Source organism: Vombatus ursinus, unplaced genomic scaffold (genome assembly GCF_900497805.2).
Source record: "Vombatus ursinus unplaced genomic scaffold, bare-nosed wombat genome assembly UNPS02014818.1, whole genome shotgun sequence".
Classification (NCBI taxonomy): Eukaryota; Metazoa; Chordata; class Mammalia; order Diprotodontia; family Vombatidae; genus Vombatus; species Vombatus ursinus.
In genome coordinates, this window is record NW_020954596.1 from 8760355 (window position 1) to 8782625 (window position 22271).

The following is a 22271-nucleotide window of genomic DNA, read 5'->3' on the forward strand; positions in this document are numbered from 1 at the left end:
TCTCTCTCTCTCTCTCTCTCTCTCTCTCTCTCTCTCTTTCTCTCAATAAACTCCAATGGCTCCCTATTGTCTCCAAGTTCAAATACAAAATGCTCTGTTTGGCATTCAAAGCCCTTAATAACCCAGCCCCCTCCTACCTTTCCAGTCTTCTTACACCTTATTCCTTGCCACAGTCTTTAATCTTGTGACACCGGCCTCCTGGCCATTCCAGAAACAAGACACTCCATCTCTCAGCTTGGGGTATTTTCTCTGACTACTTCACTTTATCTACTGACCTCCCTTGTTTCCATTAAGTCCCATTTAAAATCCTTTCTTTTACTGAAAGCCTTCCCAAACACCTCTTAATTCTAGTGCCTCCCCTATCTGTTAATTACTTCCTATTTGTCTTCTATACAGCTTGATTTGTATATATGTTTGTATGTTATCTCTCCCATTAGATTGTAAGCTCCTTGAGAGTAGGGACTGTCTTTCGTCTCTTTTTGTATCCTCAGTGCTTAGCACTATACCTGGCACATAATAGATCCTAAACATGGTTAATGTTGACCGATTTAACTTTGTGTCAAGTACAACACTCTACACCGATCAGTTGCTTGATAAATGGTTGTTGACCAGCTGAATTGACTCTTCTCTCTTTTTGCTCTTATTTCAAGATGGGAACCAGAAATACAAACGCTGATCAAATACCTGAGTAATATAATAGAGAACAAGTCAGTCCTGCACATAGAGAACCCAAAGTTAACCAAGCCAAAGGAGTTTAATTTGACTGTCCCAAAGCCCCGAGGCATTCTAATTCCTGATGTACTTCCTGTTCTGAAGAAGCCAGAACCAGTAAGTATTTGCCGCTTTAGCAGTTCACATGAATGTTTATGCAGTGATAATAGAAGAGGATAAGAACTTAACTAGAAGAAAACCACTAATGGTCAAATCCCTACCTCCTAGGGAGGGGCCAGGATCTGATGTGTGCTAGTGATTAGGAATAATTAAAAGGCTCCTAGGGAAATGATGACACTAAGGGGAAAGCATAGGCCCATATTGTGATGCTAGAGAATCCGGCAGGACATTACACAGTGTTCTGTCAAGCCAGAGTCCACAGGTTTATAGGTGCATAGATTGAGTGCTGGAAGGAACCTTAGAGGTCATCTAATCTAACCTCATTTTAGATTATGATTGAACTAAGGCCCTGGGGCAGTGAGGTGGTGCAGCTCCAGTCCTGGAGTCAGGAAGACTCATCCTCCTGAGTTCAAATCTGGCCTCAAACACTAACTAGCTGTGTAACCCACGGCAAGTTACTTTGCCCAGTTTGCCTCAGTTTCCTCATCTGTAAAATGAGTTGGGAAAGAAAATGGCAAACCACTCCAGTATCTTCACCAAGAAAACCCCAAATGGGGTCATGAAGAGTCAGACAGGACTGAAAACAACTGAACAACAACATTACTGCTGATATCATAGTCTGGCCATGGAGTTGGGACTCAGTCGTCTGGCAGGAGTTTTGTCAGCTCATTGTTCCGAGGAACATACGAGTCTCAGCCAAACAAAACAAAAGCAGAGAAGTCTAACTTTGGAGCTGCTTTTTTAATTAACAAGCCACACTCAGGACAGGATTTCTGAAGACATAAATGAATAGTAGTTTTACACTCATCAGCCTTGCATGTTTCGTTGTATAGCTGGTGAGGACTCCCTAAGATGAAAATGAGGATTGTTGGGATCATTTGTGTTATTGATAGATGTGTTTCTTTTAAGACTGCTGTTTTGTGTTTTCACATTGGTGTGCTTAATAATCTAAGTGGATGACATCCTGAACAGGTACCTCGGAGCACGTATAACCATCCAAGAATACAGAAAGAACTGGGCATAATCAAGCAAAAGAATCGTCGAAGGGCAGAGGTAAGATATATTTCTTTATTTCTCCTCGAATAGCCCCTACGGAAAATCTACAAGGCATTAAGTCAACAAATAAAGGTGGGACTGTTACTAAAGAGCTGACATTTCTAATAGAACCGTATAGCTGACAAAGTGCTTTTCCGGCATAGCCAAAGGACTCATCAGATTGAGAGTCAAAAGGGATTTTAGAGATCAGCTAGTTCCCTCCTTTTACAGATAAGTAAAAACCATAATCTGTAAATGTTAAGTGGCTGAAGTCGCTCACAACAGAACTTAGATCTGAACCCAGATCTCCTCACTGTAAATTTATTTCTCTTTCTATACAACCCGTTGCTTCTTCAGGAAGGGTGTGTATCTGGTGATCCCATTTTATAGGTAAGGAAACAGATTCAGAGAATTGAAGGGATTTGCCTAAGGTAATGCCACTAGTATATTTCATGTCTAGATTTAAAACATCTGTTTTCTGGATTTAAGTGCAGCCTTCTTTCCATGAAATACAACTGTCTCTGGTACAGTCACTGATGTTGGTCCAATCTCTAAGTCTGTTGACCACCAAAGCTGTTATTTATTTTAAATGCTTTGCAGTAGTAGCCCAGATATGATTAAGTAGTTATTATCGACATCTTGAACTTCACAGAAATTTCCCAAATGCTAGATCTCTATCCTGCATGCCCACTAAGGTTTCTAAATCAAGACCCTATATGTTATCATGCTACATGAGCCACAGACCAGGAAGACTGTCCACAAGTCTAATCAGAAGAAACTTACAGCAAGGTTCATCTCACCCATATTTAATTAAGGACCTGCTTAATCACTGTTGAGCTGCATGCTAGGAATAAGTGGAAAGGAGGTCATATAAATAAATGGCTATGATTGTTTATACCATCAGCAAGTTGATCTGTGGGAGAAGAAAGGCAGAAAATTCTGCAGACAGCTCTAAGGTGGATAACAGCCTTTCTCCCACTTGGAGGCTGCCTGATGGCAGGGAGAGCCAGGCCTCTCAGCTTCTATTTCAGGCTCACCCACATTATACCACAATTGCAAAAGGAAAACAAGAGGGGGGGACCAGGATGGTAAAGGGACTCAAGTGCATATTTTATGAGCAGCTGTCAAATGAACTGAGAATGTTTAGCTTGAAGAAGAGAAGATTTGGTGGGACCTGAGATTTTTGTTATTGTTCGGTTGTTTTCAGTTGTGTCTGACTCTTCATGATCCCATGTGGGGTTTTCCTGGCAAAGACACTGGAGTGGTTTGCCATTTCCTTCTTTGGCTCATTTTACAGATGACGAAACTGAGGCAAACAGGGTAAAGTGACTTGCCTAGGGTCACATAGCTAGTAAGTATCTGAGCCAGATTTGAACTCATAAAGATGAGTCTTCCAGACTCCAGGCCTGGCACTCTATCCGCTGCGCCACCTAGTTGCCCTACCTGATAGATATCTTCAAGTATTTATCCGGAGTTACTGCAGGAGATAAACTATTAAACCTGATATGTTTAGTCCCAGAGGGAAGAATCAGCAGTGATGGGTGAAATTGCAAAGAGGGCAATTTATTCACATCAGAAAAAAAAAACCCACTTCTTAACAAATCAAGCTGTCTAAAAGTGATATGGACTGCCTTGGGAGGTGCTGGACTCCCCCTTTTTTGAAGTCCTCAAGCTAGAGCAGCTAGGTATTGCAGTAGATAGAGCACTGGCCCTGGAGTCAGAAAGACCTGAGTTCAAATCTGCCCTCAGACACTCACTAGCTGTGTGACCCCAGACAAGTTACTTTAACCCTGTTTGCCTCAGTTCCTCATCTGTAAAAAGATCTGGCTAAGGAAATGGCCAACTGCTCCAGTATCTGTGCTAAGAAAACCCCAAATGGGGTCATGAAGAGTTAGATATGACTAAAACATCTCAGCCACAATAGCCAGCTAAGGCTGGATAACTACTTGTTGAGTATGTTATAGTGAGAATTCTTTCCACGTGCCAGTTGGGCTAGAGGACCACTGAGGTCCCTTCCAACTCTCCAATTCTATGATTCTTTGATTGTTTGATTCTATGAAAAAAACTGAGTGAGACTTTTTCGTGACCAAGCAATGCGACTGTGGATCCTGGAGTTCCTGAATTCCTTCCTGTTCTGTGTCCCTAGAGAAGACCTTTGGGCTAACCTGTGCTGTGAGCTGCCTGAGGCCTTGGACACAGAGAACATTGAAAGGTTTAACTGTGATAATGTTGTCACCAGGTCGATGACAACTGGATTGTTGGCAATACATTATGAGGCCTTCCCTATTCTCTCGGGCATGCCTGTATCATAGGTAATTGGACTCTGGTAGCAATTCATATGACACTTACATAGCAACATTTCATGTTTAATTTTTAGTTTCAGATTTCTAATATCTATACTCCATAGCAGTCAGCATCATAACAAAGGCACAAGTTCAGTACCTTACTCCAGCAGCTGTTCCCTTGCCCCTGAATACCACCTACATACCCCAAGATAGAGGTGTCCAAATTCATCCCCATTAAACCAGCCCTCTCTTACACCATTTCTCCCAATATTCTTTGACCCGATGACCACAGCTCCATGTTCCCCACCACTATATGTGACTATCCTAGGGGCTGGGGAGCTGAAATTTGGGTCCATGGAGCTGTGGATTGCCTACAGTGATATAATGATCAATGTGCAGAAAGCTGTATAGGGGAAGGAAATATTCAGGTCAGGGCTGATAGCTCAGAGGTGGGGGGAGGGGCCCAATAAGAATAGAGTATGTATCCCTGGAATTTGGAAGTCTCAGGGGACGTGGATCAGGTTTAAGAGAGGGGTGGTGTTGGGACTACAGGAAGCCAGGCACACTTCAATCTTTTTTGTCTTCTACAATCAGGAAGGCAAGAAGGCAGCAGCCATTGCTAATAGTTTGACTAAGGGCACTAGCTTTCCTCCCATTCTGAGGCTTCCCTGCACTCGAACCAAAGATATTCCCATTCCATGACAGTCAGCTGACTGCATTATTCCAGAGATACTTCATAGGTCACAGCTGCTCCAGCCTAATCATTAGCATGAACTCTTGCCCTTCCTTCTATGATGAGACCCTTCATAGGCCCAGCTTTTTAGCCATTAGCTTGTTCATAACTCCCTTTGGAGCTGGGTCTCCCACACCATTTCTTCATTCATCAAGAAGCAGACCACAGGTCTCTCCCGGAATAGGGATTGAGGTCTTGATGATGCATACAATAGTAATAAAGCTCATCTCTCTCCATGGCCCAGGAGCCCCTCATGATTCTAAGGCTCACATAGACTGGGGGTGATCCTAGCAACCAAAAGAGGTCATTTTCTCTCATTGGCTCATTGCTTCCACCCAGAGTTGACTCCAGGAAAATCTCCAAATATAGGTTACCTTTTGCCTCTATTTCCACAGACACAGGTGAAAAGGATACACAGCTATCATACAAGTACTCAAGGTAGAAAGTGCAAGTCTCCTAAAAGACAACATTTATTTCACCCCACAGCAAATGTAAATGACAAAAGGGAATCACAGAAGTCTATAAACAGATACAGAAAACACAGAAAGGCCTCACAGCAGTCTACTAGTTCACCTCAGACGGACACTTAACTTGGAGCTGCCACCAGGGCACCCCTTTGACGTTTCAGTGAAATACCTCTCTCCCACAGCATCCTACGCGGTCACTCCCAGACTTATAATGCCACTCTGTATAGACAGAGACAGAGACATAGACAACTAGGCTTTAGGGCTGCTGAATAAGCAACAGCTTTCTGATAGAAACATTCGCTGTCTGAAAAATTCATTGTAATAATGGGAGGGGGCAACATCTTAATCTCTTGCCTCCCCACGGCGTGGCCTTAACCCTAAAAAATACCTCTGATTGTGGGGCTTAATGGGTGATCTCCTGTCTCCAAGGAACACACTTGGAGTGTTTCAGGAATTCCCCTTCTCCATAGGGGTTAACCGTAGGTCTTTTAAAAAATATATTTTGACTTAAGTCTAAAGCATCTTGCCAGAATAACCATATCAAAGACCAAAATCTTCTAGGAAAATCTACTTCACAAAAGATCTGTTGAAAGCATTTTCTCCTGGAAAAGTGTACCTTATAAAAATCAAAGTTTACTTAAAAAAATACATATTTTGATAGCTTTTTTTCAAGATAATTGGTCTCCTTTGTAATAGTATGTATTTTATTTTATTCATTTAAAAGCATGGTTCTGAAAAGGAGTCTATAGGGCTGCCAATGTTACCCATGACCAAAAGGGTTAAAAACCTCTGCTTTAGAAGGGGCCCTAGAAGAATGTCCAAACTCTTGACTTTGGACTACCCACAAGAAAATCCTCAAGGCTGATGCTGCCCAAGAAATCTCCCTTCTTTAGCAAACAGACTAGATTATTGGGTCACGCTGCCTAGAAAGTCAAAATTCTCTCTCTTCTATAGAGGAGATTGAGGTTCAAGAGCATTGTCCAAGAACTCTCCCCTCAGGCTGAATGAACATGCACGTGGCACCTTTTTGCTATGGATTTCTGCAAAAACTCTCTTCTGAACCAAGCTACTGCCGTGTCTTACACTGTGGATTCTACTCTCTGGTGTCTGATGCTCAGAGAGCTATAAGCAGGTATATACAACTCTTACATGTTTCTGCTCCAAGGCTGCCATGTCCCTACTGAAAAGGTAACAAGGTCCATGCATGGGCTTTGAACCAGGTAAAGATAACCACTGGAATGCCAAGCAGATCCATCGGCTCACTTTTTCAGTACAGAAGAAAGCAACAGCCCCTCCAGGAAGTACTGGTCACCTCTATCCCCTACTGCTCTAGACAGTGGATCGTGATGGAGACAGCCTCAATCCCTGAACCCAATCAGGAGCCATCCCGCCCTCTCAACAAGGCACAAATGAGTATGTCCATATACTCCGTGGAGACAAAGGCTCACCCCCCTGTAAACTCATCATGACTAAATAACTGCCTTGATCCCTTTACATACACATGAGCAACTACAGGTAACAGAAACCGTGAGGAAGCGGCCCCTTGCAAGAGCGTCAGACACTGAAGCCAGAGATGTGGCTCTGTGCTGGGGTCACCCCAGGAGCCCATGAACAGGCAGGCAAAGGGAACTGTTAGAGGAAGGGTGCGAGAATAATCTCATGATTTCTACCACTTTGTACCACCACCACCAAAGGAGTTGCTAAAAAGTGATGAGAAGGAGAAATTCCAAAAATGGGATGAAAAGCGAAGGAATAGGAAGTAGCTCTGCATGAGACCAAGAAGCTGTTACCCCTGGCATAGTGCCACCTCCCCTCCCAGATCAGCCAGGAGGCAGTCTCTGCCCTGCCCCTGTGCTTACCTTGGGGAGTGGCCTCCACCTCCAGCCAGCCTCTCTGGGAGAATAAAGCCTTCAGTGGCACTCTGACAGATACAGGGTTTTCAGGAGGTTCTATTCACAGAGGAGATGAGCACACACAGAGCGTCCTTTCCTCTTAACGATAGCCAGCATATCCATTTTTGTTCCCCCCACCAAAAGGCTGTTTTCACTATTCAAGTATCATAAATCATTATTCCAAAGTGGAGAAAAAAAAGCCTGAGTCTCTATGTCTGGGTCACTGTACCCGTTTTCAGTCTGATGGCTACGTTTCTGTGGCCTTACCAAATGGTCCTGGAGGTTTAAGACTTTGTTTTCCTGAAGAAATATGTCTGACTCTTTCACATGGGGATTGGGAAAGAATATTACTCTTTATTTATTTATAGCTGTTTTTTACATACTTCCCATGTGGTGTGCAGAGCACTGTGGGAGGAAATACATAGAATTTTTGAGCTAGAAGTTATCTTTGAAGTCATCAAAGAAGTCCAATCTCCTAATAAATAATGAGAGAATAAAAGAGAAGGCATGATACAGGAAAAAGAAAAAGAAAAAGGAAAAAGAAAAGAAAGCAAGCCACTGAATTCCAGGTCAGAAGACCCAAGTTCAAATTCCAGCTCTACTACTTGTCTGACTTTAATGTCTCTGGGCCTCAGTTTCCTGCTCTGTAAAAGGGAGGAAAGGAAGGGTTAGCCTAGATGACCTCAGAGCTTCCAGCTCTATAGCTATGATCCTGCAAACATAATCCCAAGCCATGGGGTTAGTACCCCAAGACAGAGAGTTAAGAGAGAGAAAGTAAAGCAAGCCAGATTTGTAAGGAAGAAATTCAGTAAGAAGGGTAGTAGGGGATGATAGGGAGACGGGTCCACTTGGAGCCCTGGGTGGAATTGGGTGTCCCAAATCTGGTGGGATTTTGTAGGGTTCTTATCTGGGTCAAGCAGGAACATGCTTTGGGGGGAATATAGAGCAAGAAGCGTGGACCTAGTTTACCAATGAAGGTTAGAAAGTGGTCCTGATTGAGTAAGGATTATGGCTATATACTGCATCACTCCCATAATAGCAACCATTGTTTACATAGGGCTTTTAATGTTTTCCAAAGTATTTCACATATCATCTCGTGTGGTCCACAAAACAACTCTGGGAGGTGGGTTCTTTTATTATCCCCATTTTGCAGATGAGATAACTGAAGCTGAGAACAGTTAAGTGACAACCCCAACGTGATCCAGCTAATAATAAATGTCTGAACACCATAAACCTCACAAAGGATGAGCTAGTTTGACAAATATACACCAGCATCAAATGCAGCATGGAACCTAATCAGGAAGAGAGTTAAAATGCTAAAATCCTCCTCCTGTGCAGTAGCCCCAGCTGGAAAAACACCCAGTCCTCTATATTGAGTCCTCCCTCCAACTGGTAAAACCTTAATAGTATAAGGGAGACTGGAGACATGGGGGAAAAAAATCTGTGATAATAACCCAAACAAAGCATGCAAATGAAAACTGTCAGAGAGCTTTGACTTCAAATTGCTGCTCCCAGCTGGAGGCCTTCAGGTCTTCCTAGGCTTACCCGTCTCCCTCCTTCCTCCCCCTTTCCTCTTCCCCCCACCCTACCCTTATCCCAAACCGGCCTGTTTTCATAATGTTCTTATGCTACGTGCAGAAACTGGCTGATTTTCTGCCAGTGGGACTCATACAGGAGACAGAATGCATCACTTTAGATAATCAGTCTGAGGCTCCAAGCGATAAGTCAGTTCTTGTTCAGCGCCAAGAAGATGTCATCCCAGACCCCCCGGCCCCCCTCCTCAAACTATAACACTCTCGTACGACACGATTTCTTATCCATGAAGGGGAGCAAGGCCTTTCAGACCTAGCCTCCCAAACCAGGAAAGCCAGGAGCCTACACATAGAGTGTTCATCCAAAAAAATAAAATAAAATAAAATAAAGGTCATCGTGTTCCTGGCAGCACGTCCTGCATCAGATGCTAGACCGAAAGTGATGACATTAATTCTGAATTTAAATTCCAAAGGCAGTTGACCATCTCCACAGAGCAGGCAAATCAGCTGACCTGAAAACCACCCTGCATGCAGACTAGAATGGGCAGAGAGCTTAATGAAAAAGTATCCAGTAGGACCTGGGAGGCCCCCGCCATTTATAACATTAGTTTTCAAAATGGACCGTTCTGGTAGAAGATGTATTTTTCTTTCCTAGTCCCATTATTTATGTAAGGAAATTCCTAGTGAGGAAATTTCCTATTCCAAAGCAAATTGGTGATTGTTCTGCAGTTTGAGAGAGCTTCTAGGGACACCAGACGTTTTAGTGACTTATCCACAGTCATACACTCAGTATGTGTGAGAAGCCGAAAAAGGTATCTTTTTAAAATTTATTTTCATTTTCAGTTCCAAATTATCTCCCTCCACCCATCTCCCACTCATTGAGTAGGCAAGAAATACAATGCCCATTTCATATATATATGAAGTCATACAAAACATTTCCACATTAGCTATAATTCCAAAAAAAAAAAAAGCAATGAAAATAAATAAAGGGGAAAAAATGCTTCAATCTGTTCTCAAAGACCATTAGTTCTCTCTCTGGAAGTAGATAGCGTTTTTCATCATGAGTCCTTTGGAACTGTCAGAGCAGCTAAGTCTTTCACAGTTGATTATCATTACAATATTGCTGTTATTGTGTTCCTTATTCTCCTGGTTCTACTCACTTCACTTCAAATCAGTTCATATAAGTCTTCCCAGGTTTCTCTGAAACCACCCTTCATCATTTCTTATAGCACAATAGTATTCCATCACAATCATATAACATAAGCTGTTCAGCCATTCCCCAACTGATGAGTATCCCCTCAGTTTCCAATTCTTTGCCACCACAAAAAGAGCTGCTATAAATATTTTTGTACATGAGTCCTTTTCCTTTTGCCACCATGTATAAAAATGCTTTTGTGTATGATACCAAAGGTCATGCCCCTTCAATAAAAGCCATAGATAGAAACATCTTAAAGACCTTTAATAAAATCATATGATGAACTTTCTACAACCACATTAAAACCACCATTAAAAGAAGATGAAAACATGAAATTCCATTCAGCAACCTTGGTTAAGTGACTACTTTGCTCAAGGCTGAGAATACCCAAATAAACATTTAGGCCTTGCCCTCAAGGAGTTTACAGTCTAACTGGAAGGAGAAAACATAAACAAGTAACTCTAATAAGGGAGAGTGAGATTAGTGCAAAGGAGAGGTCCAAGCAAAGGGCTCTAAGAAATGTATTTAAGAAGCATTTAACTGAGGAGCAAAGGCATCAGGGAAGTCTTCCTGGAGGTGTTATTACCTGCATTGGGTCTTAAGAGAAGGGATGGGGCCTCCACACACAGAAGTTGGACGTGACAGGCGGGAACAGAGTCATGAGAGTTTCCCCAGAATTAAAAGGGCAAGGGACTTTCAGAAAGAAGGACCTTGGTTGGAAAGCTGGAACATGACCAGAGGAGGGCAGTGAACAGGATGGTAAAGGAACTCAAAACAACTTATGTGGATCATTTGAAAACACTGGGAATGTCTAACATGAGGAAGAGAAGACTTCCTTGGAGGGAAGGAATGGGGAAGGACATCATGACTGCCTTCAGGTATTTGAAGGGCTGGAACTGGAGAAGGGGAATGATAATTCCACCTGTCCTGTGCTGTCCTAGAGGACAGAACTTAGGAAGGGTGGGCGGAAATTGCAAGGCAGCAAATTTCAGCTTGATAAAAGGAAAAATGTTCTAACCATCAGAATCATCCAGTCATGGAAAACCTTCTGGATTTGGCATTAGAGGACCTGGGTTTGAAACCTGAATGTGCCATTTAGTCCTAGTGAGACCTGGGAAGAGTTCACCTCTTTAGGCCTCAGTTTCCTCCACTGTAAAATGAGAGAGTTGGAGTAGATAGCATGTAAGTTCCTCCTAAGGTTACCTAATATCTGCTTTGCGTGTGTCATGGGTGTGGACACACATGTACATATATGTAATTATACATATAGCATATAGACATATATGTTATTTTCGTCATTCCGATGTAAGCTTTTTGAGGTTAGGGGCTATTTGGCATTTGTCTTTGTATGCCCAGCATTTAGTACAGTGCCTGACACAAAGTAGGCACTTAATAAGTAGTTTGGTGTTATTTTTTTTTTTTTTTGGTAATTTGTTTTGATTGAGGTAACTATATACAGATGTCTTAATAGTTCGTAAATTCTACTTTATCTTCCATTCTGTGACTCAGGGGCTTGGATTTTAAATCAAAAGACCTGGATTCTGAGTCCCACATTTTCCTGAGGCTGCAAACTCGGGCCTGTCCCTTCTCCTCTCTGACCCTCAGTTTCCCTATCTGTAAAATGAAGGGACTGGATTAGATGATTCACAGGTCTCTTTTATCTATTATCCGTGTTTCTTGGATCATCTATGTCCAACAAATCCTAATGTTCCGGCATTAACCGGCTGGAGCAGCATTCATCATTAGATCTGGCCTGCCTCTCTTGTCCTTGAGGGTGTTCTACTTGGGTTGGTTCCCAAATTGTATTTTTCGAACTGTCTGCACAGCATTTTGTAGCAAACTATTAACTCTCTCCTTGTTCAAGGCTTCCTTTCCATACCTTTATTGTTTCAACCATTAGCATTCTTAGGAAAAAGAAAAGATCCATCGTACATTTGATAAAAGGGGCTTGTCTCAATCACCCTTGGTTTGCAACAATCCAGTCTAGATAAGCTTTCTTTACCCAAGTGGGAGGGTCCCACAGTGACCGATTGCTAGGGTCCTGTGACTTCTAACCAAGCCCCCTGAGGAAACAGAGAAGGGTTCAGAAGGCATCGTGAAGGATGCAGTCGTCACTGACCCTGTAACACGGTCATTGTCATCCAGCCGTATTTTGTGCCTAAGACCAGCATCAACTTACAGCACAGCCCAACATGTAAGACTCCCTCCCCCGGGGCTCCCCTCTCCATGGAAACACAAACACACAAGAAAAAGTCATGCAGGGAAGCCATGTCTAGAAGTGCACCCCTCCGCCATGAAGAGATCCAGCTTGTTCTTACTTTGCCTCATTCCAAAACCCATAGCTCTACCTAGAGTGTAATGGGCTAACCAAAAACCATCCCAGAGGCCTGTATACTTCCTGTGCGTCAAGGTGACCTGGTGTACTAAGTGCTGGGCTTGGAGTCTACAATACTTGAATTCAAATCCAGCCTCATATCCTTGTTAGCTGCATGACCCTGGGTAAGTCCCTGAGTAACCTTGTTACTTCAATGTCCTCATCTGTAAAATGGGGATAATCAATAAACATTAAGACCCTGCTATGGGCCAGGCACAATGCTAAGCACTGGTGATACAAACAAGAAACAAATAGCCCCTGCCTTCAGGGAGTTTACAATCTAATAGTAACAACATCTACCTCCTCGAGTTGTTATGGGGATCAAATGAGGTAATATTTGCAAAGTGCTTTGCAAACCTTAAAGTACTGCTTAAATTGTAGTTATTATTATTTATATGTTGCTTTCAGGAAGCCTTAAATGAGAAAAGAGGCTGGTGTACTCATTAGTTGTTGGCAGCCAGCACTGCCCTGTTGCACCTGCAGACCAACTTCCCTGCCTCCCTGATTATGGTAACAGAAAATCCTTCGTGAATGTATTTCTGCCACTGTGTGACCTCAGGCCGATCTCATCTTGGCCGATTACGCTGGCGATTTGGTGAGGTGGCCTCTGAGAGAAAAGAAGCAGGGTATGAGGCAGAATCCACACAAGTGTGAATGACAAGACCAGGCCTGGGCCAGGTCCCAGGGCTGATTTCTTGGGACGGGCCAAGATTTAAGGGATTGACGAGAAGACAGAAAACTGATTGATGGTCAAGAGTGGATATTCATGCTAACAGGTAAAAGTATTGCAGAAGTGCAAGACAAGCAAGGGGTGCCTGTCTGTCTGACTAAAGCTGTCTCCCCAAAGTTTCACTTTCATTGTAACTATTCCCATTCCACCCACCCGGTAGTGATGCGCCCGTGCCAGCTCCCACGCCATCTCAGGCTGGCCCTGCTATGTCCCCTCCGGGCTCAGCCAGCTAAACTTGGGCAAGTTTACTCCAGGGAGGAGCAATGAGTGAACCAGCACAGATGTTGAATAAACAGAGCTCATCTAATAGCAAAATCTTGTCACCTGCTACCCAAATCGGAAGTGGACAGGAGGCCAATCTGTGGAAGCCACCATGGAGAGAGGAGATGCTACAGCAGCCCCCAAGGGCCTTGTGGGGTGGTGAGAAAGGCGCCAGCATCGGCGGGTCTAGGACAGTCCAAAGAACCCCAAAGCGTGGCTCCCAGGAGGCAAGAGGCATACGTCCAGAGAACTCCTTCCCTGGGACTGTTGCAAAGACTGCATTGTGAATAATAACAATAGTGACAACAATAACAACACAAGGGGCTTCAGCCCCCCTTACAACAATAACAACTAACATTTCTATGGTACATTATGGTTTATAAAACACTTTACCCATGATAGCTATGTAAGCCCACAACTCCACCAAGGAACCCAGGCAAGAATTATTATCCCAGTCTTATAAATGAGTAAACTGAGACCCAGAAAGGTTAGGTGATTTACTGGCAACCACACAGGATGGAATGGCAGATCTGGGCAGATGCCACACCAGCCCTGAAGGGACAAAAGCACCAGAGAGTTTTTCCTCAAGGCTCTTGTGGCAGTGAGGAGGCCCTGGCTTCTTCCTGCTTTCCATTTTCACAGGGAGAGTTGACAGGAAGTAGATCATGCTCTGTTTTAAGTTCTTTGAAAAGTAATTTCAGTGAAGGAAAATTATCTTTCTTAAGCCTTGGAAAGAGGCTTTAAAATGCCTGTCGTGAAATGTAAGAAAGTTATAAGAATCGTAATGCGTAGGGTGATAATGAATCGAGAAAATCAGAGTTGACTGAAGGACCTCAGGCTGCCGGAGTAGTTTGAATATGAAAGGATAAAATCTCTGGGAGGCCAGAGCTGCCACCTGCCATATTTTGCAGACAAATCTGCTTCCTGCAGGTCGGAACATGTGACAGAGGATGTGGACAGCCCTTGCTGAAAAAAAGATCCTATCTGATAGAGAAACATGTCTCAGACACTGGAAGTTACATCAGGATTTTCAACGAAATGCACGTTTGTTTCAGCAAATAACCAAATTCAACTATTTCATCAAATAATAGGTGAGCCTTCCTAACAAAGAACACAAACTCATAGAACTGAGAGAGACCTTAAGGATCATCGGATCCAGGGATTCTTAGCCTGGAGTCCATTGATGTTCCAAAGGTCTGAGAATAGATTGCAGAAGAATTAGATGAAAAAAAAATTACATCTTTATTTTCACTAACATATAACTGAAATTTAGCATTTCCTTCAATTACAAATGTCACCAACAAACTTGATTCCCAGAAAGGGTCGACAGATTTTCCTAGACTGCCAAAAGTATCTGTGACACACACAAAAAAGATTAAGAAGCCCTGATCTAACCCAACCCCTTTGTTTTATGGATCGGGAAAATGGGGCCCAGAAAGGGAGAAGGTGTTTGGCCCATGGTCACAAGAAAATGGAAAAAAAAAAAGTTTATCATGCAAGCTTTTCTAAAACTGGCTCTTTTGTGATTGTGTATTGAACTTTCCTATAGGTAAGGAACACCTAATACTTGGGACTTACATCCATTAATAGAATCTGAGCAAGGGTATCAGAAATAAGGCTTGTGAGCCTTGACAAGCCTGGTTTGCTTCAAAAAGCTGGTGAGCCTAGTTTCTAAAAAACAAAAATAACTGTTCTCAGTAATTACAGAATAGTGATCAAAAGAGGAAAGTTTCAGGGGCCATGGATGTAGTTCCCAAAAATCAGGAAACAAGATTCAAATGCCTCTGAGAAGAGATGGGCAGTGCACTGATGTGACATTTTAACCTCATTTAAAGAGAAAACCAGCTAGTGAAAGAGTCCAACCCTGGCATTGCTGGGAACTGCATTCCAAACCCATTGTTCAGGATTCTGAATAGGCCCTCTGTTGGCCTTCTTATGGAAAATGCCAGTCATTATTTAGCACTGGGTGACAATTCCTGTATGCTTTTGTACAAGCCCATGGTCTCATGAATTCTGCTGAGAGAAGCCTGGACATAGTAGACCCCGCTCTGACCACAGCAGCATTTTTGAGCAGGGATGAGGGGATAAGGACTATTAGTAACTGCCACATAAAGTCCGAGACTTTGGGGAGAGAGACCGAGCCAAACAAATGGTCAGCTGCGGGACATGCCCTGCATTCCAATCTTCTGATCTCTCAGCTCAGACTGCAAAGTTAAATAATTAAACCTATTAACATATATAGTAAACCTTTCAAACTTTGATGTCTTAACAAAAATAGCGCCCTCTCTTTTCTACAATTATCTGATGTATATGACCGGCGCTGACTTTACAAGGTTTTGACACTTGGTCTTTAGTTCTTCGTCATGAAACCACATATCACGTTGGCTATTCAGTGTGCCTCTAACGAACAGTCTGCTCTCCCAAGTCCAGTCTTCATTATAGATAGCACATAGTTTTTAAGGGGGATTTAAATAGACTGTTTTTCCATCATAGAAGCATACGTATCTCCATTTCTTGAATAAATTTCTTAATTTTTCATGGTAGGTAGCATGGTTTGAGGTCGGGTTGCAGTCATCTATCTCCATTTGGGAATTCCTATGATTCCTGAGAAATTCTACTTCTGTCTATCAATATATTTACCAGAAATCATTTTTCCGTCAATGGGAAAGAATTCTAGTCCATGGAAATAAAACAATCCCAAAACATTTTGGAGCGGAATTAATAAAGATGCCTAGATGTAATAGGCTCACTTGGACTTCTGATAATGATTTAGTATAGCCCTTGAATAAAAAGTGAGTTTCATCAATAAAAATTTTTAGTAATCTTCACTTCTCCAGTTTTTAAGTACTCTCTTGCCCATAACAACAATTGCTTCTTCTTTATAACAATGGCTTATAGTTGTGGTTTTTTTTTTTTCTTAACTGGTTTTGCCACTGTTCTTCCAACATTAAGAAGCCTATGCTGCACTATGGAAGAACCAATACAACCCTGACAGGCACCAGATCTCTCAAAAGGTCTTTGAATGTTTTCTGAGAATCATTTAGGCTCTTTTACTGCAATATTTTTTTCCATTCTTTGCATTGCTTTTTGTTTTCAGCAACACTTTCCTTGCTTTGACATGACCGATCCCATTTCATTGTGGACTTGAATGATCCTTGAAATGCTTGACATTCCCACACCAATAGCCATAGCAATATCTCTAACAGTCGAAGAAGTATGCTCTTTAAAAACTACAACTTTGACATACTTCCTTAGAGTAATATCCATTCTAAAAACCACAAAATTCAAGGAATTTAAAGGAATTTAAATTGAATGGAATTTAAACTTAAAGGAACTTTAAGAAGTTTGCTTGCTCAAGAAAATTCAGTGACCCCATATTGTCTCTAGGAAAACAAACAACTCTGTGGCATTAAAGCCCTTCACAGTCTGATTTCAACCTATTTTTCCAGATTTCCCATTATTCTCCCTCAAACACTCCACATTCCAACTAAGTTTTTTAACTTATTTTTTCCCATATACAATACTCTTGTCTCCCACCTCTGTGCCTTTGCCCAGGCTGTCCCTGTCACCTGGAATATTCTCTCTCCTCATGCCGCTTTCCTGGAATCCCTCGACCTCTTAAAAGCTCAGCTTAAGTGCTACCACTTACAAAAGGCATCTCCTCATCCTGCCAGTTACTAATGCTCTGCCCTGACCAAAACAACCTCTTTGTATTTAATTATTTGTGTACATGTCATTTTCTGTCAGCAGAATATAAGCTTCTGGAGGAGTAGGACAGCTTGGTATTTACTGCCAGAATCTCCCAGAACATTATCCAGATCTGTGATTCCATTGATATAGGGAACATCCAGTGATGAAACTCTCTCTACTAGAATAAAGTAGCACCCACCCTTTAATGTGTAGGCTTAGTTTCCCAGGCCTCTGAGAGATTAAATAATTTGTTTAGAGTCACATAGCCAGTATGTGTCAAAGGTGGGGCTTCAACCTAGAACTTACCAACTTATCTCTGTATTCACTGTTCCAGGCTGCTTCTCATCTAGTAGGTACTTAATAAATGCTAGTCAAATTGAGTTTAATTTACTTTGGTTTAATTAAACACAGATGGGGGGATTGACAGCCACAGTGTTGAGTGGGAGCTGACCCACAGAAAACCCTTCACTGAAACTCAAGTAGCATTGGAGTCACATTGTGAAGAGCTTTCTATGGAACCCTTGGGCAAGAGACGCTACCCCAGAGTCTGAAAATGTCTTATGGCTTCAGCAAGGCCAGTTCATGCTCAACTAATCTTATTTACTTTGTGAAGAGAATTGCTTAACTAGAATTGGGGGATGCAGTACATGTCATTTACCTAGATTTTGGCATTGGAACTGATCGTTATTCTTATGGACAGTTTGGAAAGATATGGGCCAGATGTTAGGAAAATTAAGTGGATTCACATCTGGTTGAATAGTTGGACCCAAATAGTAGTCCATTCATAAGCTACCATTGGCAGCTAGTGAGACAGTGGATAGAGCATTAGGCCTAGAGTCAGGAAGACCTTCGTTCAAATCCAACCTCAGACACTGACTAGCTGTGTGACCTTGGGCAAATCACTTAACCACTGCTTGCCACAATTTCATCAAATGTAAAATGGAGATAACAGCACTTACCTCACAGGGTGGGGTATATGGAGTATTCTGGAGCACTAGCACCTCTAGTGTGAAGGCTTACTGACCTATTCTCAGGGCTCCTTATCCACCTTTGGTGTCCACTTTATTCACTCAACTCTCACATATGGCTCTAAGAAGCTGTAGCATGCACAGCAACCACGCCTTGGTAAACTGTCTCAGTAGATGGGCTAAACCAGGTTGAGGGTACCCATAGACCTCAAACCCAGTGAATTAGGGGGATGCCAACTCATGTCAAGACTTCCCCCAGAGGAATGGACAGATGAAAACAATTTGTTCCAACAGCCATGAAGCAGGCACTACGGAGTGCTTAGAGCTTTGTTAGACATTGAAGATGCCAAGGTCATCCACTGCATCCCAGGCCACTGCCAGTCATCTTGACTTTTGTCCTACCCTGGACTTCAGTGACTCAGGAAAGGAGAGTGAGGCTAATGACTGTGCAACTCTGCGTCACTTAAATGCAGTTCAGGCATAAGTCAAGACATTGCCTTGTGATGTCATTGTTCCTCTTCAAAAGGAAGGACAAACTACAACCTCACAGGTTGCTGTGAGGATCAAATGAGATAATATTTGTGAAAAAAAAAAGTGCTTAGCACAGTGCCTGGCACCTATGTGAAGGTGCAGAATTCAGTGGATGAATGGTTCATTCATCATTCACTGAATGATCCTACATCTAAGTTTTAGCAGGAAGTCTCCAGTGGATTGCCCCTGGGATCTGTGCTTGGCCTTAATGACTTAAATAAAGACAGAGACGACATGCATATCAAATTTACAAAGAAAACAAAGCTAGGGGGGAGAGCTAACACACTGAATGCCTAAATCAGGATTCAAAAAGATCTTGACAGTATAGAGTACTGGATGGATCAGTAAGATGAGATTCAATAAGAATAAGCCAAGTTTTACATTTCGGTTCGAATAAGCCAAGTTTTACATTTCGGTTCGAATAAGCCAAGTTTTACATTTCGGTTCAAATAACCATCTTCACAATGACAAGATGGGGGAAAAGTGACTGGATCAAAATTCATCGGAAAAAAAATTTTTAAATATCTGGAGATCTTGAGAGACCGCCAGTTCCACATGGAAGCCAAAAAAAGCTAATGCTGCATTGAAAGAAGCATAGCCTCTAGGGACAAGGAGATGACCTTCCCTTTCTACTCCACTTTGGTCATGCTCTGGAGTATCATGTTCATTTCTGGATACCACGTGGCAGGAGGGACAATGAGAAATTAGAGTAAGCAACCAGGATGTTAAATGGTCTCAAAGGAATTAGTGGGGTTTTAGCCTGGAAAACAGGAAATTTATGGGGGACATAAAGGGCTGTTTCTAGAAGGAAGAGGGATTAGACTTGGCCTCAGAAGGCAGAATTAGGAGCCATGGGCAGAAAGTGCAAAGAGGCAAATTTAGTCTAGATATCAAGAAAAATTTTATAGAATTGTTGTTCAGTTGTGTCCGACTCTTTGTGACCTCATTTGGGGTTTTCTTGGCAAAGATCCTGGAGTGGTTCGCCATTTCTTTTTCCAGCTCAGATGAGGAAACTGAGGCAAATAGGGTTAAGTGACTTGCCCAGGGTCACAGAGCTAGTGAGTGTCTGAGGCCAGATTTTAACTCAGGAGGATGAGTCTTCCCAGCTCTAGGCCTGGGTGCCCTATCTACTAGGCCATTCATCTGCCTGTATAACAATTAGAGCTAACCAAAACAGAATGAGCTGCCTCAGGAGGTCATGAAATCTTCCTCACTGGAAGTCTTCGAGCAGAGCCTTGATGAATACTTGGTTGAGTTTCTAGGAGAGGGTTTTGTGGGGTTTTTCTCAGATATAGGTTGTACTTGATGGCCACTAAGATACCTTACACATCGGTAATTCTGTGAATTAATATTGCTAACGACTTTTGAGCAGGAGACTGATGTTTCATGGTCAGACCTAAAATTGACAAGATAATTTTGACCAGAAGTTCTTCTATTTGCTTTTTTCCACTACCTGCAGGCAACATCAGAGTGTAAAAGACTGGTGTCCTCCATAGGCACCTTCACATCTCCACTGGATTTATTACCTGAGTACAGAAGCAACTGAATTGTGGCAGACCTGGGCCCCAAAATCAGGTTTTAGGATGGCAAGTCCAATGTTATTCATATGGCCCTACTCTTATCTCCCCTACTGAAAATTCCAGGCAAAAATAATAGTGCCCCAGATATATAGCACATTAAAATGTGTAATGCATTTATTAGAAATGATATCTGATGAAGCCCTGAGTGTGGTAATTACTGCTCCTTGATCAAAGAAGCCAAAGATCTACTAACAATTCCACCTTTCAGTTGAGTCTGCCATGGCAAGCAGGATGATGTAAAGAGCCAACCAGAGCTAGAATTCTATCCCTTTTAATTTTGCTACATTGGTTCATTTATATTTTTCATTATTTCCAATACTTAAACGTGTTAGTATATTATAGTTATATAGAGATAAATAATAATATATGTTTATATACATTCTTGTTTTTATTTCTAGGCATTACTTCTGAAAGCAAACATGGATACATATAGTTGTGCAGTCACCAGACAAGAAAAAAGAGAGGAAACAGAATTGGTAAATCAGATTAATCAATAAACATTTATCACGCACCTGTTAAATCCTACCCCATTTTCTGTATTATATCATTACAGAGTAGATTCAAGATTTTTTTAAAAAGTCAAAACAATTTTTTGTGTAATAGTGAATTCTACCCAATGGTCATCCTTAGAGGAGTCACATGGTAAGTTGAATCTGGGCACCATTGGTATATATGTTCATACCCTAGGGAAAGAAAGACCAGAACTTGTCATAGATATGGAAATCCCTAGGGCAGGGGCAAAGGCAGGAGAGAGAAGGATATTCCTCTCCACGTCTAAAGAGGAATAAGACAGGAAATAGAAGGTGGCCAAGCAGGTCCATTCCCAGAAAGACTGCAGGATACTAACCCCCAGGATGCCAAGATGAGGTGTGGTTGGCCAGAGTTCAAAACTAAGGGAATCTGCCAAAGATTGGAAAGCTAAGAAATAGAGAATGCAGGAAAATTACCACTTTATCTAATTCCCAACTGCTGCCCAAACTTAGACCTTCTAATTCTGGAAGCATATATGCCATACATGGCCCTGGAGAGTTCTTGAGGAAGTTCTGGTGTCTCCTGGTGACTCAGTCATCCCCTGAATCTCAGGACTACACACATGTGAGGATACTTTCTCTTTCCTTTTTTTTTTTTAAATTTATTTTGATTTATGAACAATCACTTCCATATGCTTTTGAGTTTTAAATTTTTCTCCCCCTCCCTCCCCGCTTCCCTCCCCAAGACAGCACACAATGGCTATACATATACATTCCTATTAAACACATTTTCACATTAGTGATGTTGTAAGGAAGAATTAGAACCAATAGGAGGAACCACAAGAAAGAAAAAAGAAAACAAAACAGAAGAAAAAAATAGCAAATAATATGCTTCGATCTGCATTCAGACTCCATAGTTATTTCTTTGGATGTGGATAAGATTTTCCATCATGAGACCTTTGGAGATGTCTTAGATCACATTGCTGAGAATGGCTGAGTCTATCAATGTTAGTCATCGCACAACATGGCTGTTATCGTGTATAACGTTCTCCTGGTTCTGCTCACTTCACTCAGCATCAGACCATACAAGTCTTTCCAGGTTTTTCTGAAGTCAGCCTGTTCATCATTTCTTAAAGCACAATAGTATTCCCTTATATTCATATACCATGACTTGTTCAGCCATTCCCCAATTGATGGGCATCCTCTCGATTTCTAATTCTTTGCCATCACAATAAGAGCTGCTATAAATATTTTTGTACATGTGGGTCCTTTTCCCATTTTTATGATCTCTTTGGGATACAGCCCTAGAAGTGCTATTGCTGGGTCAAAGGGAATGCACATTTTTAAAGTCCTTTGGGCATAGTTCCAAACTGCTCTCCAAAATGGTTGGATCATTTCACAACCCCACCAGCAATGCATTAGTGTTCCAATTTTCCCACATCTTCTCCAACATTTATCATTTTCCTGTTTTGTTATGTTGGCCAATCTGATAAGTGTGGTGTGGTACTTCAGAGTTATTTTGATTTGCATTTCTCTACTCAATAGTGATTTAGAGCATTTTTTCATATGACTATAGATGACTTTAATTTCTTCATCTGAAAACTGCCTACTCATATCCTTTGACCATTTATCAAATTGGAGAATGACTTGTATTCTTACAAATTTGACTTAATTTTCTATAATATTTTAGAAAGGAA

At 41.9% G+C, this 22271-nt stretch overlaps 1 protein-coding gene across 1 annotated transcript in view; it reads left to right on the forward strand.

Moving 5' to 3' along the window:
• The window catches only part of CFAP99 (cilia and flagella associated protein 99), a 172511-nt gene that overhangs the window by 97795 nt on the left and 52445 nt on the right, over window positions 1-22271 (forward strand). The window contains 3 exon segments of the mRNA XM_027836284.1: window positions 651-828; window positions 1804-1884; window positions 20503-20580. Of these exon segments, the coding sequence (XP_027692085.1) occupies window positions 651-828; window positions 1804-1884; window positions 20503-20580 (337 nt within the window).